The sequence below is a fragment of the Varanus komodoensis genome, unplaced genomic scaffold (assembly GCF_004798865.1).
Source record: "Varanus komodoensis strain SLA01 unplaced genomic scaffold, ASM479886v1 scaffold2, whole genome shotgun sequence".
NCBI lineage: Eukaryota > Metazoa > Chordata > Lepidosauria > Squamata > Varanidae > Varanus > Varanus komodoensis.
In genome coordinates, this window is record NW_025335568.1 from 40,558,807 (window position 1) to 40,575,909 (window position 17,103).

The following is a 17,103-nucleotide window of genomic DNA, read 5'->3' on the forward strand; positions in this document are numbered from 1 at the left end:
AGACCCTTGGTGATGCCTCTGACAATGACCGGCCACCTGGACTGGGGATTGGCAATCTTTCAGTGTGCTGATCAGGACCCGATGGAGGAGGAAATTCATAGATCTCCCCATCCGATGTTGAGGCTCAAGCCACCAGTTCTGGGCATTCCAGACTGGAGCGAGGAGAGAGCAGGATGCGCGGAGGTGACGATGGTGGTGTCACCTGCATAACAGATTGGCAGCCAGACAGTTTGGTCAGTACCAAGATGATCAGCAGATTGGAAGGATCTGGGCGAGGGACTCAAAGGTGCTTCTTATGGCAGCGTTCAGTCCTGTCTTTTTTAGGGTGCTTTGGTTTCATGGATCCAAAGTGTGCTTCCTCTTCTCCTTATGTTTCTTAGGGGAGGGAGACCAAGTGGAGTGCTTGCCATTGGTACCAGTGCCATCCCCCTGAGGTAGACGAGAGGGGGCGCTCTTAGCAGAACCAGGAGTAGCAGAGGAGGCAGCTGCCATAAACTCCTTCACTGCTATCAAAGCCTGGTCCCTCAGCATCTTTTTCAATCTATTCTCCCAGTTCTTTCTAGCCTGCCTCGTGAAGGACTGGCAATGGCTATATTTATCCATTCTATGCCCCTCTCCAAGGCAGAGGAGGCAGAGCGAGTGCAGATCATTTGGAGACATTTTTGCTCTGCACTGGGTACACTTACAGAAAGCTGCCTACTGCGAAGAACAAAGAATAAGGAGAATAGTCAATGAGGTAAGGAGACGATAGGAGGGTTTATTTTTTGATATATATATCAATGAAGGTTGCAATGAAGGAATTCACGGCAGCTGCCTATATATATATGGGGGAAGTAGAAGCTGGGAGGGGGCAAGGGGACAAGTAGTGTGGAGTTCAGAAGGGTAGCGAATGAGCTAGGGAATAAAAGCGTAGATACCAGAAAGTAAATGAAGGAAGTAGAAAGATAATCGAAGTGAAAAAATGCTATCATTTTAATTAAAATTAAATTAGATTATTGAGAAAAAAGGGAACAAGATAAGCAAAAGAGCTGGAGGCACAGTGAACGGTGGTCGGACGGTGGTCGCAAGAAGACTGGCGAAAGGGTGGGTACTCCGCCCATTTATACCAAAGGGGAAGTGCGGAGTTCCCGCCAAAACCATTAAAGCTGTAAAATCTTCCCAATAAAAGGCACTGCACAGGTGCAGCATCCGTACGTGTGTGATGCACACAGACCACAATGAAAAACTTTCCTTAGGTACAGGGAGGCCATCTACCACCTTCCTCTTCTGTTCACTATGTACATACTTCTCAATACACATGAATGTAATCCAGGCAAAGTTCCACTAAGCACTAAACTATGCAACTGGACAATTTCCAGTCATACTGTGTGATGAGGCATGTAGTTTTCTAGAGAAGCATCCCACTTGGACTTGATCATGCAAAATTTAGGTAACACCTGAAGTCCTTACTATGATGGCATATGTGGTTCACATAAAATTCACTGAGGTAAACACTAATAATCTTTACTCAACCAAATTCATGCAATTACTTTCCCATGGGATTTTTCTAGTCATTTATACTTCATTATAGACTATGGCTACGGAGTCCCTGCTGTGTCAAAAATGTCAAATAAAATTATCCCGCATTCACTATAACTTCTTTTTGTTCCCATCCAATTAGTCTTAGCTTTTTAAAATTTATCATAAAAATGAATGAATGCATGTATGTAAGACACTGAAGGTACGAATAGTATTTTATTGTACATAGTCACACTACCAAAGTGTGCCTGAGCAAACACTTCTGTCCTGACAATGCTATTTCATGGCACACAAAACTTCAAGACTGAAGTATCTGGTTTTTGCAGCCTGTAATAAGTGAAAATTGAAGTAATTCACACTTAAGACAATTTAATTACGCCAAACTTTTTAAAATCCAAACTAATCTTCATCTCCAGTATAACAAATTGGTTATGTATATATAATAAGCAAAATTCCAAGGAATCTTGGACTATTGCTTATGGGCAATAAAGCATAAAATGTTTTAATAAATAATAAATAAATAAATAAATATCCTCATGTACACTGCCCAATTCTTACCATTCAGTTCTTTTCACCCAAGGAAACATCTAACCAAACCAAAAACTCATCAGGACATAAAAGCTTAGTACTATAGCTAAACTGGATCTCCTGGATTGCCTTCTGGGTGTTTAAGCCAAAATCTGAAAGCAGGACTTTCCCATTCCTTGCTTGTTTCAGAGAAATAAACCAGAAGACAAGTTCAGACCAAACACTGAGCTTTTCCTTAATGGTATACTCCTGGTTCAGCTTCTCCCACTTGTAGAAGGAACCAAGCAAGAGCAATTAGGCAGTAAGTTATAAATAAGTTCAAGCAATAAACCAGGATTCTCAAAAGTACTGGTTTATTGTTACATGCAAATATACCCATCATTTTAAAAGCCATTATTTTAACAGTTATTCTATTATCTTCTTGTTGTCTTTCCCTCATAATTAGTATTTCCACTTCTCTGTACAGTTTTCAAAGACCTTCATATGCACAACCTTAATAATTCTTACAATAACCTTAAAAGTCAACATTAAATAACTGTAGGATGAAAACTGAATCTAGGAGACTGCCTTCAACACCTAATATGGTTCCCGTAGAAATGAAAACTGAACCAGTCAACAGCTCATAGCCACTGTACCACACCAATTCTTGGACCATACAAATGACACTATTATGTGCATGCTTATGATGCACCATGCATAGTAACACTTTGTAACATAATGTCCAGTTATACTTATTAACTGTGTACTACCAAATTACCATAACTATGCTTACCCTCAAATGTTACGTCATTTGAACCCAGCACGAGTAGGGTAGGGTAGGGTTACAAACCACCTCAGAACCCATGCCCCCTCATTGGTTTTGCACAAGTGACAAACAATGCCCACTGAGGATAATTATGGCAATTCAGTGGCATACAGCTAGCTTGCTTGGGATGGAAAAATAAGGTATGGCAACTTATTTTATTTCCCTGATTGTGCAAGCCCATCCAGTGAACTAGTCCACCTCTTACAGCAGACAAAACAAACATACTACATCATGTCCACTGAACATGGAAAGTTCTGTGCCATTTAGCGGTAGAGATGTATGTGCTACATCTCAACCTAACAAGTCACTCGAAGGATCTGAAAAAAGAAGCAAGGCAAATACAAAGCAAAGCCTATAGTTTCATGAAATAGAAGTCCCCTTGCTTTTTTAAAAACCAAGTTTTATTTGGTATGGATATAGGATTATATTATCTGGAATTGTACAAATTGGATTGTTGACTATTTAGCACACAGTAAAGATAGTTTCAGTAAAACCAAAGTGGATAAAAATCAATGTTTTTTTTAAACAATAAAAATCAGATTTTTAATCTGAATCCAATTGTTTTGATTTTAATTGGATTTTTTTCAATAAAATGCTTTTTGAGGAAAAATCTATCTAAATGCAATTTTATAATTAAGATACATAGTCCAAAGATTATTCATCAATAAGGATTAATGTTTAATTATGTAGCATGAGACTATATATTCATGAAATGTTCTGTTTTTTTTTTTAATGAATTTATGTATTTATTTATAAAATTAGTATGCCGACCATTACTTCCGTCTCTGAACGGCTTACAACATTAATCAGAATAAAATAAATTAAACATTCCATGCTGGCTGAAAAACCCATAAAATACAAACAAGAAAATTCAATTAATACATATTAAAATATTGATCGAATGAAAAGGTCTTGACCTGGCGCTGAAAAACATATAATGATGGCACCAGGCGGACCTTTCTAGGGAGCACATTCCATAGCCACCGCAGAGAAAGCCCTGTCTCCTAACGTCTTTCACAGAGGGTTCCCAGAGGAGGGCTTCTGCTACCGATATCAGGGAGCAGGAGGGCATATTGGGAAAAAGGCATTCCTTTAGGTATCCTGGTCCCAAACCATTTAGGGCTTTATAATTCCATTATAATCCATTCACAATGTCATGTTCTTTCAGAGGTTTCTGCAAGATTATTGGGCAATTTTTCTATCTAAAAGATATTATTGCAGATTGGTTTTACAATTCTGCAGAGATCACATGCCTCTTCTTCTCAGCAAATATGTTATAGAATATACAGAGTTGAGAAAAGACCTTGATCCCGTTGTTCCTTTGTAAATCTGTGTAAACAGAATCAACCCCTTACCTCTCAAGTGCTAAGGTTTTTTTTTTTTTAAATTGATGAATAGAAGATTGTTGGGAGTGGAATAGATCTGCACAAGAAATTAGGTGTGGGCACTGGGGCAAAGCAGTAAAAATGAAAGTGAAACCTTTTGAGCTGAATACTCCACAAGTCCTTGGATCTTTTTCTGTATAGCCTGGGGTTTATCATATTATTCTTTCCCTGGGGGATTAAACCTATAATGTAGCAGGCCATAAAATATTCCAGTTTGGGAATATTTCAATGAAGTTCCTCTAGCTATAGGTAAGGCAGGCACATATGCAAATTATGCAGAAAACCATGATTTAAATTTAGTCTTACTGACTAGTGATTTAAATTGTTAGTAAAATTAAATCATGATTAAAATTGTGATTTAAATTAATTTGATTTAAATCCAACCTACTCTAAGCAAAAGTGAAGGGTACATTTATTCTTCTTTCATCCTGCTGTCCACTATCTTTAGGTAAACACTTATCTTAGAAGAAACACACACCGTTTCTTTCAAAAATCACATTTAAGCCCAATTCTTAGATTACTAGAATAGCATGGCTTCTACTTCCCTAGACCACTGTGGCAATGCTGATTTCAAGGAATCACAAATAACCATGGTAATGTGCCACCCTTTTTCTGGTGGCAGCTGCACTAGCGCATTAACTTTCCACATAACCTGATCATCCCAAGCAATTCCTTCATGCAACTGTCACCACAGCAGTATCCTCATCAGCTCGAGCAAAATGAATGGCACAGTGTTCCACTAATGCATGATTCAAGCAACAGAACAGAGCCATTCTGTTTTTAATTATGATGCAATTAAATGCAAAACATGAACAATATTAATAGTGCAATAAGAGAATAAGGGATGGTATAAGAGAATAATCAGGTGATTTTTTTGAAAACCACTATCAACAGAAGACTACAACACTATCCTATGCCTCCCTGCAGTACTCCCCAAAATAAGCATATCCTAAACAGTTTCTCACAACCTATATGACAAATCACTCTAATGAACTATGATGTCGCATGAAACAGCTACATGGAAGTCTACTGGCATACATTCAAAGAGTTCTGTTAATGAAATGTTATAATGTCGCTAGTCCAGAAACCAAATCCATGCAGCTTAAAAAACTACCAAATCATCATTCAGCATCAGTTGGGATAGTTTAGCACTAGAGAGAACTAAAACATATTTCACAGTCTGTTAAATGTCCATGCAGGTACAATTTCTTTAATTACTTATGCCTCAATTTGGATTAATGGTTGCTTTAAACAAATCTGCTACCCAATACAGTTAAATGGAGTATTTTTGTGAATTCTTTGAATATTCTTGATTTCCTAATGTATACCATATTCCTGGTGCATGAAACTCTGACTCTGTGCCAGAGGTTAGTAGCCTAATTCATGCTTCTGAAACAATTTAGTGAGAAATACTTTTCTGAGTGTCACTGATCCTTAGTAGAATTATACATCATACAGGACTCCGATATAACTTTTAGATTTGATCTCAGTCCATATATAGAACTGCACAGAGCCAAGGAAAAAATATACAACTTCTTGTCACTAGCTATCCAGTAAACATTCTGGATCCAAGTTTTAACATGGGAAGGAAAAGTACTCACTATTAATATTGCTAATAGCATGGTAAACTATTCTACTTCCTTTGTATTATTCCAAACAAATTTTTAAACAAATGCACTTTTAAAAAAATATCTAATTTTACAAGAATTGCTATGAAGTGATATATTTGGTTTTATCCAGGAACACATCATTAAAAGATAACCTAATATGCAGATTTTTAAAATAACTGTAATGTTTCCATTTGACCAGCTGGTAATGGCAACTACTCAGACATTTTCAAAATAAAATACCTACCGCATTGGAATCAACATCACTGTGTATAGCAACAGTTTTAATTCCCATTTTCCTGCATGTTTTGATGACCTAGTAATGAGAAGAGATAGAGAAAGGGTGCTTTAAAAATAAGAACAAAAGCAATAAAATAGATAAAAAATATTTGGAAAGTTATACTTACCCTACAAGCAATTTCACCTCTGTTGGCAATAAGAAGCTTCTCAAAAGTCTGATGGAAAGGGGAGGGAAAAAGTAAAACAGCCTTAAGAACATAATATAAATATTTAAATATTTACACATACACTCCTCATTCAAGAAGCTGGAAGGTTTGGCAAAAGAGTGACTATGCAAATTCTATGTACGGCTTTTATCTGGAGTTCATGCATGTAGATAAAAGTTCCTAAGAATACCTACCACTGATACCTTGCTCATTGTTAAGCGACTGGTAGCAGGTCGGCTGCTTGTGCACTCTGTCCCAGCAGCCTTTCCTGCTTTAAGCATGGTCCAGTAATTACTAGGCCCTGATGATTACTCTGTTCTGTAAAGGAGTGGAGGCTGGTGATTTAAAGGAAGAGCTGTGGAAACCACTCCTAACAGGCCTACCCCAGAACACTTGCCTCGTCATGAAAAAGTCATTTTTGGGTAAGATGACTAAGAGAGTTGCAGCAGAGCAACTGCAGGCATTCTTGGATAAAGTCAATTATCTAGACCCTTTCTAGTTTTGGGACTTGAATCAGCCTTCATTTTACATTTCAATGACTTTTATCAAGAGAGGATTGTAATCTGGCTTCTCTTACACAATCTCTATGTGGGTTTTAATACCATTAATCATGGAATGGGCAGCTTTGTGGGGTGGGTATCAAGTGCAGGGTACTTCGGTGGTTCCTGTTCCTACCTAACACAGTCAATTCCAGACACTGGTGCTGGAAGAGCGCACCTTGGCCAACTGGCACTTGTGCTATGGGGAAACAGAGGGCACTATTTTATCCCCAATGCAACATCTATATGAAACCACAAACGACTGACATCTGCAGATTTGGAGTAAGGTGTTATCAGCGTACAGGCAATATCCAGTTTTATTTCTTCACAACATCTGAATCTACTGTGGCCATGTAGACTCTGGGCTAGTGCTTGCATGCCATGGTAAGCTGGATGAAAGCCAATAAACTACCACTGAAACCTGGCAAGATGGAAACACAGCTAGGTCGCAGATCCAAGAAACTGGTCAATGGCCTGTTTGGGAATAGAATTTGGTTCCTGATTCCTCACTGAGCAGATCAGAGGAAGCTGTCACAGCTGGTCTTGGGACTCTGAGATACAAGCAGCAAGTTCACGGAGAGCAAGCAATCAGAGCAAGCTAACAGGGAGAGCAAGTAAGAGTTTGGTGGCAGAGTTGTCATAGAGGAAGAGACAAAGGGATAAGGGACCTGGACTAGTCCAGCAAGTCTCTTCCAAGAGACCATGTGCTCCTGAAAGCTGAAAATGAAAGGGAATGGCCTGCGTACTAGCAGGTGCTGTGTGGGTGGGGAAATTCATTCTGGTTTCTAACTCCTAGTTGAGCAAATGTGAGGAAGCTGCCCCAGCTGTTCTAGGGACTCTGGGATACAAGCAGTCAAGCTCGTAGAGAATGGGTCCTCAAACTACGGCCCACGGACCGGATCCAGCCCACCATGCCCATTTATCCAGTCCGCCATAGAGGTTTTGGACACGCCGCACGCACACATGAGTATGCCGAGGCAGCGGCCTGCTTGTGTGGAGATTGTTTTGAACAGCAAAGAATGAGGTGGCTAGATTGAGTCACTGAAGCAGTCGGTATGAGCTTGAGTGGACTCCGGGGGATGGTGGAGGACAGGAAGGCCTGGAGGAGTGTTGTCCATGGGGTCGTGATGGGTCAAACACGACTTCACGACTAACAACAGCAACATATCTCTGCACAGAAATACAGGACGACATGCTTAGTAGCCCCATTAAGAGCATCAGGATTAATATAAATGGAGGAAGGAATAAAAGGAACGCTATAGTTTGAGTCTAGTACCAATCACCCAGTCAAGGAGAAGACGAGAATGAAACTTTTGAAAAGGTAATTGCCAGTGTTTCAAGAAGGTAACTGCCAGTGTATCATCGTTATGGGGAACTTCTATTTCCTCAATATCTGCCAAACATAACCCCTCTAAGAGATTCTTAACATGTGTTGCTGATAACTTCATCCAACAGACAGTGGAGGAAGAAACAAGAGGAATGACTATCCTTGACTTGATACAAACTAACACAGAAGTCTTAGTAGACAAAATGGCAGTTATGGGAACTCTGGTAGAAAGTGGCCATGCCATACTGGAATTCTTGATTCTAAAAGAGGCAAAGCCAATTGTTGCCAAACATGTACCCTGGATTTTAGGAAAGCCAATTTTAATAAACTCAGAACAATGGTAAGTCAAATCCCATGGCAAGTGACTCTAAAGAGAAAAGGAGTCCAAGACCAGTGGGAATTTTTTTGAAAAGGAAATTCTAAAGGTACAATTACAATTCTAGCAAGGAAAGGGGGGTAGGGGTAGGAGACAACAGAAGAAGCCCATGTGGCTTCACAAAAAGCATAGAAATGATCTGAACACAAAGAAGGGCATGCATAGGAACTGGAAGGAAGACCAGGCTACAAAGGAGGAATACAGGCAGGTAGCAGAGAATTGCAGGGATGGCTTCAGGAAGGCTAAAGCTAGAAATGAACTGAGCCTAGCTAAAAGCAACCAAAAGCATTCTTCAAATACAACCAAAGCAAAAAACAAAGGAAAAAATGGGAGGTTAAACTACTCAATGTGAGTGGCAAAATGATAACAGATGACAGAAAAAAGGCAGAAGTGCTCAATTCCTGCTTAGACTCAGTCTCCTCCCAAAAGAAGAGCTATGGCTTTCACGAAGAAGTAGAAGTACAAGCTGAAGGAGCAGGATGGCAGCTCAATATTGACCATCCTATACTGGAATTCTTGATTCTAAAAGAAGCAAAGTCAATTGTAGCCAGACATGTACCCTGAGTTTTAGGAAAGCCAGTTTTAATAAACTCAGGACAATGATCATCTAAATGAGTTCAATGAGTTCAAATCTCCATGGTCCAATGAAATCCATTCTGGAGTCATAAAGGAGCTGGCAGAAGAACTCTCCAAACCACTGGCCAGTAACTTAGAGAAATCATGGACAGCAGGGAAAGTGCCACATGACTAGAGAAAAGTAAATGTTGACCATATCTTCAAGAAAGGGGAAAAAGAAGAACCTGGGAAGCACAGACCAATCAGTCCAACATTAATCCTTGGGAAAATTCTGGCATACATCATAAATCAGTCAGACTGCAAACACCTTGAAAACAATGCAGTAATTACTAGAAGCAAACATGAATGCCTCAACAACAAATCCTGCTAGACTAATCTGATTTGATGTTTTGATTGGATAACCTCCTTGATGGCCTGTGGGAATTCTGTGGACAAGATCTATCTTGACTGCAGCAAAGCTTTTGACAAAGTGCTCAGTGATATCCTGATTAGCAAACTTGCTAAAAGTGGGCTAGGTGGAACAACTATCAGGTGAAGCTGTAGCTGGCTATAGAATCGGACTCAGAGAGTACTTGTCAGTGATACCTTGTCTAACTGGGGAGACATAACCAGGATGGAACCTGGGCCCAGTACTCTTCAATATCTTTATTAATAATTTGGATGAGGAAATGCAGATGACACAAAGCTAGGTGAGATAGGTAATACCTCAGAAGACAGAAAGAAGATTCAAGGCGATCTTGATAGGATAGAGTGCTGGGTTGAAAACAACAGAATTAAATTCAATAGGGACAAATACCACGTTCTCTACCTAGGAAAAGGGAAAGCAAATGCATCGTTACAAGATGAGGATCACTTGGCTCAATAATACTACAAGTGAAAAGGATCATGGAATTGTTATGGATCACAAGCTGAATATGAGAAGACAACGTGATGTAGCTGCAGAAAGGGCAAATGCTGTTTTGGGCTGCATTAACAGAAGCATCATTTTCAAGTCCTGTGAGGTACTGGCTCCCTTTACTCAGCACTGGATAGGCCTCATCTGGAGCACTGCATCCAGTTCTGGGCACCACGGTTGGAGAAGGATGCAGACAAGCTGGAAAGGGTTCAGAGGAGGCAACATGGATGATCCAGGGACTGGAAACAAAGCCCTATGAGGACAGGTGGAAAGAAGTGGGCATGTTTAGCCTGAAGAAGGGAAGACTGGGGGCAGATATGATAGCATTGTGCAGGTACTTCAAAGCCTGTCACCAAGAGGAAGTATGGAATCTCTTCTCAACCATCCCAGAGTGCAGGACACAGAAAATGACTTCAAGTTACATAAAGCCAGATTCTGGCTAGATAGCAGGAATTGTTGTTCCTGATTGTTATAGCAGTATATCAATGGAACCCATTACCTAGGAAGGTTGTGGGCTCTCCTACACTCAAAGCATTCAGGATAGAAATGGACAGAAAGAGGGATGATTTAACTTGAAGTGCTGCACTGAGCAGAGGGTTGGACTCAGTGGTGCTTTGCCCCTTCTAGCTATTCTATTTATTTGATTTATATGCCAGCTGATTAGCCATAGACTCTCTAGGTGAATTTCATATAATCAAGGAATAACATACAACAATAAAATAAAGCAATACTTTTGATAAAATTAATAATTATAAAACATAAATTAAATATATAAAATAAATAAATAACTGATAAATTAATAAACAGAGAGGGGATATAATCTAAATATCTAATAATATTCTATGATTCTGTGAATCATCCTGAGGGAATAGATAAATCCTGGATTCAATTTTGTCACTTGACAGTGAGATGGCTTTGGTGGCTGGGAGTGTTTTTTACCAGCTTTGGCTGATAATTGCAGACATTCCTAGCCTAGCCACAGTGGTAGAGGCACTGCTAATCCCAGGATGGGATTACTGTAATTATTCTATGCAGGGCTACTTTTGGGCATGGTCCAGAACCTGCAGTTCATGTACTGAAGCTGCTAATTGGAGCCTCCTTCCTAAAACCAGTTCTACTCCAGAAAAAAGAACTGCACTGACCTAGTTCAAGGAGTTGGTGTTGCCATAAAAAGCTATAAACAACTTGAGATCTGGCTGCTTTAAAGGCTCTCTTACTCTTTATGTCTCTGCCCAAGCTATGCAATCGTTAAAGGATGTACTTTTGAGGGTGCCACATGTTCCAAAGGATCATCTCAGAGCACTTTCAGGAGAGAATTTAATGTAGCATCTAACTTCTGGAACATTTTGCCAATTGATATTAAACAGGCCCCACAGTGCTGATGTTCAAGTGTCTTCCTAAAACTCGTATCTCTAGGTTTTTCCCTTTAATGTGACCTGGACAACTATGGTGTGTAGCACACGTACGTGTGTGTGTGTGTTTTCAGATAAATTATACCATATTTCCCCAAAAATAAGACTGGGTCTTATATTAATTTTTGCTCCAAAAGACGCAATAGGGCTTATTTTCAGGTGATATCTCATTTTTTCACATACAACAATCTACATTTATTCATGTACAAAAATCTACATTTATTCAAATACAGCCATGCCATCTTCTTCTGGAACATCATCATAACTCTCCAAACTCCAAATTGTGTTGCAACGGACGTACAAAATGCATTTGTCTGGCTGACGATCTTAACTGGGGCTTATTTGTGGGGTAGGGCATCCTGAGCATCCTGAAAAATCATGCTAGGCCTTATTTTCAGGTTAGGTCTTATTTTGGGGGAAGCAGGGTACTGTGCTTTTTTATTTTAATTGTTGTTGTTATATTTATGATTGCTTTGTGCCATTGTATTCTATGATCACCACTTAGATCTTTTGTGGAATATAAATCTGGGTAAAACAAATAATGACTTTAAAAAAAAAACCACAGTGGTTATTACCAATAACCAGGTTTCCCTTTCACTAGGATTCCTTAATATATAATCAAATGTAGGTTTCAACAGAAAAAAAGACTGCAACTCCTTGTATGACCCAGGCTATCTGTCTAAACACAGGTAAGATTGCTGCCTTAAAGAACTTCATATCCTGGCTAGTATCACTCCTGGTTGATGCTGGTACAGCTGCATCCATCAACCACAATTAAAACTAGCATGCTGAATTCACAGCAAGATGTTCCTACTATTAAGGATGTAGCACCACTGCCCATGCAATGGTCTCAACCTAGCAATACAACACTCCAGGATACAATGCCATTTCAGTCCACCCAAAATAGTTACATCTTTTCTTCACTGAAAGTAACAGCAGTACATTCATGCTGTCTTTTCCTCTGCATGTATATAAACACACACACTTTTAAGCTGTAAAGAAAGTTGGCTAAAGGTACACTAATTACAAGCTGAGTAATAGACATCTGAATTGTATATACAAAGGAAACATAAAAGTACAAACCTGTGACAACCTTAAGAAATTAAGTATTTCACTGTATCTAATACATATATAGAAGCTACACATTATCTCAGAGAACTGACTTAAAACTTATTAGCTAATGTTCTTTGTGTCAATTTTACATTAATTCTCTGAAATTCTGCTTAACCTTAATATATTTCTTTTATGAACTACTTTTCCCACACATCTCTGTAGTCAGACTAATAGCAAGTACAGAGCAACACAGCAAACTAAGTTAACAAGTTCAAATACAAACCATAGTTAATACAAGCTGCAAGCAGTGCTCCTCTCCAGCACCAAGAACGGCTACTGTGTGAGCACCAAAGAAAGGTCTGCTCACAGGGGCTTGCCAGAAAAGCATCCTCCCATAACAGTACTTCTCTCCAGTGCCAGAAACAGCTGCTGTGTGAGTAACTGCAACTGGTATTGAAGAAAGTTCTGATCTTGAAGGGCTTGCCGAGAAAGCATCCTGCCCATGACCACTCCACAAGCGACAACCCTCTTTCATGCTAGCTACTGTAAAAGAAGGTCTGTTTGTTTGTTTTTGGATTTTATCCTGCCTTTTTCCTACAAAGGGCTCAAGGCAGCTTACATCTCCTCCTCCATCTTGCAGGTTTGTGCAACCAGGGCTCCTCAGGCATTCATAGACTTCCTTCCAGTTCAGCTTGCCTTGAAAGACCATGCTGAGCACAAGGGGAAGCCTGTGAATGCTTGGAGAGACCTTACCCAACCATACTCGGGTTACCAAACCAGGATGGAATCAAATATAAACAAGCCAAGGCAAAGCTTGTGGTTTATTGTTAATTCTTAATCAGGCCACTGTGTTGATAAAATAAGCTAATCAGTTGTTAAAGGTCAAACCATGAGTTGGATCCAAGGTTTCCATTCTGGTTATAGAAAAATCATCTCCCACGAGCAGTACTAAAGCCTAACCAAGTTAACCAATGTCCTAATACCTTTGGACTCATAAGATGGTCTTCTGGCATGATCCAACAGCATACAGCCTGCAGATCCCAGCAAGATTTTAATGCTTGGATCTGGAAACAGGTAGAGGCACAGATCCAGTAAAAAAGCCAAATTAGGCTTGCCTGCCTGACAGAGGAAAAGTCAGCTCGGTCCCAAAATTGCAATATGAGAAAAATATTGAATAGTTTGGTACACAACTGGTTCTCTGAATCAACTTTTGCTATTAGGGCTACAGTAACTCAGTGATGCAGTGGGTTAAACTGCTGGGCTACTGGGCTGGTTGATCGAAAGGTCGACAGTTCAAATTTGTATATGGGGTGAGCTCCCGTACTCTGTCCCAGCTCCTGCCAAACTTGCAGTTTGAAAGCATACAAATGCAAGTAGATAAAAAGGTACCACTTTGGTGGGAAGGTAACAGCAGTTCATGCACTTCGGTGTTTACTCATGCTGGCCACATGGCCATGGAAACTGTGGCTCCCTCGGCAAGGAAACAGAGATGAGCACCACAGAGTCAGACATGACTGGAATTTAATGTCATGGGGAAGCCTTTACCTTTTTTAACTCTTGACTACTGAAAAGCATGCATAAATCTCTATTTTGTTAGAACAAAGACTTACCTTTTCATTTGGATCATATGTTCCTAAGTGCAAACTGCGAGAAGTAATAAGGCACAATCTCCCTGTGGTAAGCTGGGAAAAACCCTGTAAAAGAAAGAAGAAAATTACAGATGATTAAGTTAGTCATGGATATCCTTCATGGATCACTGGATCATGGAGAAAGCTAGGGAGTTCCAGAAAAACATATACTTCTGCTTCATCGACTATGCTTAAGCCTTTGATTCTGTGGATCACAACAAATTGTGGCAAGTTCTTAAAATGATGAGAGTTCCTGACCATCTTATTTGTCTCTTGAGAAACCTATATGCGGGTCAAGAAGCAACAGTGAGAACTGGACACGGAACCACTGATTGGTTCACAATTGAGAAAGGAGTTTGGCAAGGCTGTATACTGTCGCCCTGTCTATTTAACTTATATGCAGAGCACATCATGAGAAAGGCAGGGTTAGATGAATCACCAGTTGGAATTAAGATTCCTGGGAGAAACATCAACAACCTCAGATATGCAGATGATACCACTCTCATGGCAGAAAGTGAAGAGGAACTAAAGAGCCTCTTGATGCAGGTGAAGGAGGAGAGCGCAAAAGCTGGCTTGAAACTCAACATTAAGAAAACTAAGATCATGGCATCCGGTCCTCTCACTTCCTGGCAAATAGATGGGGAAGAAATGGAGGTAGTGACAGATTTTATTTTCCTGGGCTCCAAGATCACCGCAGATGGGGACTGCAGCCAAGAAATTAAAAGGCACTTGCTCCTGGGGAGGAAAGCTATGGCAAATCTAGACAGCATACTAAAAAGCAGAGACATCACCCTGCCAACAAAAGTGTGTATAGTCAAGGCTATGCTTTCCCCAGTTGCAATGTATGGCTGTGAAAGCTGGACCATAAGGAAAGCTGAGCGCCAAAGAATTGAGGCCTTTGAATTGTGGTGCTGGCGGAGACTCCTGCGAGTCCCTTGGACAGCAAGGCAATCAAACCGGTCAGTCCTAGAGGAGATCAACCCTGACTGCTCTTTAGAAGGCCAGATGCTGAAGATGGAACTCAAATACTTTGGCCACCTAATGAGAAGGAAGGACTCCCTGGAGAAGAGTCTAATGCTGGGAACAATAGATGGGAAAAGAAGAAGGGGACGGCAGAGGATGAGGTGGCTAGATGGAGTCACTGAAGCAGCCAGCGTGAGCTTAAGTGGACTCCGGGGGATGGTGGAGGACAGGAAGGCCTGGAGGAATGTTGTCCACGGGGTCACGATGGGTCGGACATGACTTCGCGACTAACAACAACAACAAGAGAGTCATAGCAAATGTTTTGAAAAGGTTGCTCTTGTAAGAGCTGCAAGTTATACCAAATATTTATAAAACAAAAAGGAATAACATGGAGGGCAGGGCCAAAACAGAGAAAGACTGGCATTCAGTGAAGCACACTTCAAATAGCATTAAATGTAAAGAATTTCTACAAAACATTAGTTAGCTTTCTGATTAGGTATCATAAAATATCCACAAAATCAAAATTGCTTAAAATGAATATAAATATATTTTGATTGTTTATAATGCCATTATATACCTATAAAAGCAACCTTGACAAAGTTCTTTGGGGCTTACTCCAAAGGAAGTAGGGAAAGGGCTGCAGTCTTTATTTTAGGATTCCTGGTGTGTCTAGCAAATGCAGAAATGGATTCACCAATGCAAAACCAGTGTTGAATGAATACCATTTTAGTGTAACAAAAGGTTGTATTAATATATCTTCCTACACATTCAGTCAGCACATCTCAGCACTGACTTGCAAAATTCTCTGGAATTACTATGTTCAGAATAGATGCTTCAAATTCCAGATGTGTACAGAAACATAAACGACTGGATACTGAGTACATGTCAGTAAAATCCTACTAATGACCAGGTTTCAAACAAAAACTCTGACCAGACTCTAATTAAAGTTCTGCTTGTTTTCTCCTCCACCCACCTATTGTCTCCCAGATGGTGACATTGCATTTATCAAGTACAAGCTTTCTCCTCCACTGTATTGGCCTTATGCACCCATAAGAAACTATTTTTACTTCTGAAATAACCAGTTATTTTCACAAAATGCAGTCATATAAATACATGCATCCCCACACGTTTTTATGAAATAATTACATGAAGAATAATTAGGAAAATATTAAATATAATTAATAAATCTGGGGAAATTAAAAATTAATAGTTTTAAGGTACAATCCAATGCCAGTTCATATAGAAATATAAGGGTTCTTCAAAAAGTTTTCACACTTTTTTAAAGCTCAATTTATTAAGAATTTCAAAAACAAATTACATTCCTTTTCTGCATAGTCACCTTCCTTTGTGATGCATTTTTCCCAATGTCATACCAACTTTTTAATGCCATTGACAAAAAATATGTAAAATATATTTATAAAATATAAAAATGTGGAAACCTCTTGTAATTTCTATAACTCCCATCAATCCCTAGCCAACTTAGCTGAGGAACACAGAGCTGTAGGATGTTTTTTCTGTCTCAATATGCATAAGTTTTCTCCTTTAGATCTTTTAAATGCAGAGAAAGATTTTGACAAAATAGAATGGTACTTTTTGATGTATTTAATGTATGACTTGAATTTACTACTTGAATGCAAGTCATATATTCAAAACCTTGGACCAAGATTATCACAAGTATGTTCTACCTTTGCTTAACAAAAATACAACACAAGAATGTCCATGGCTGATATGACTGTTTGTATTAGCATTAGCACCACAGGAAATTATTATATATAAAACAATAAAAATATTTGCATCATAAATATGACTTTTTATTTAGTATTTGTTTTAGATTATGATTTATTCGTCTTGCTGCTGGTTTATTGTTTTACCGTCCTGTTGTGCTTATCCTCCTGTTGTATTTTATACAGTATTTTTATTGTATGTATTATGGTTTTTGCTGCCACTGTTATCTATTTTTATCTGTATCGTAGTTATGATTGCAATATGGGCTGCCCAGAAAGCCTTCTGGCTATGGGGCAGCATACAAATCCAATAATAAATAA

General features: G+C 39.3%; 1 protein-coding gene across 3 annotated transcripts in view; it reads right to left on the bottom strand.

Annotated features, from left to right (window-relative positions):
- PCCA (propionyl-CoA carboxylase subunit alpha) overlaps window positions 1-17,103 on the bottom strand; it is a 357,755-nt gene that overhangs the window by 318,655 nt on the left and 21,997 nt on the right. For all 3 annotated transcript variants that reach the window (XR_006414646.1, XM_044429576.1, XM_044429577.1), the window contains exons 2-4: window positions 14,078-14,161; window positions 6,251-6,298; window positions 6,091-6,159 (exon numbers count right to left, since the gene is read on the bottom strand). Coding sequence is in view for 2 of the 3 variants with exons in the window: in XM_044429576.1 (XP_044285511.1) it covers window positions 6,091-6,159; window positions 6,251-6,298; window positions 14,078-14,161 (201 nt within the window). In the remaining variant the exon portion in view is untranslated. The remainder of the gene's footprint in view (window positions 1-6,090; window positions 6,160-6,250; window positions 6,299-14,077; window positions 14,162-17,103) is intronic.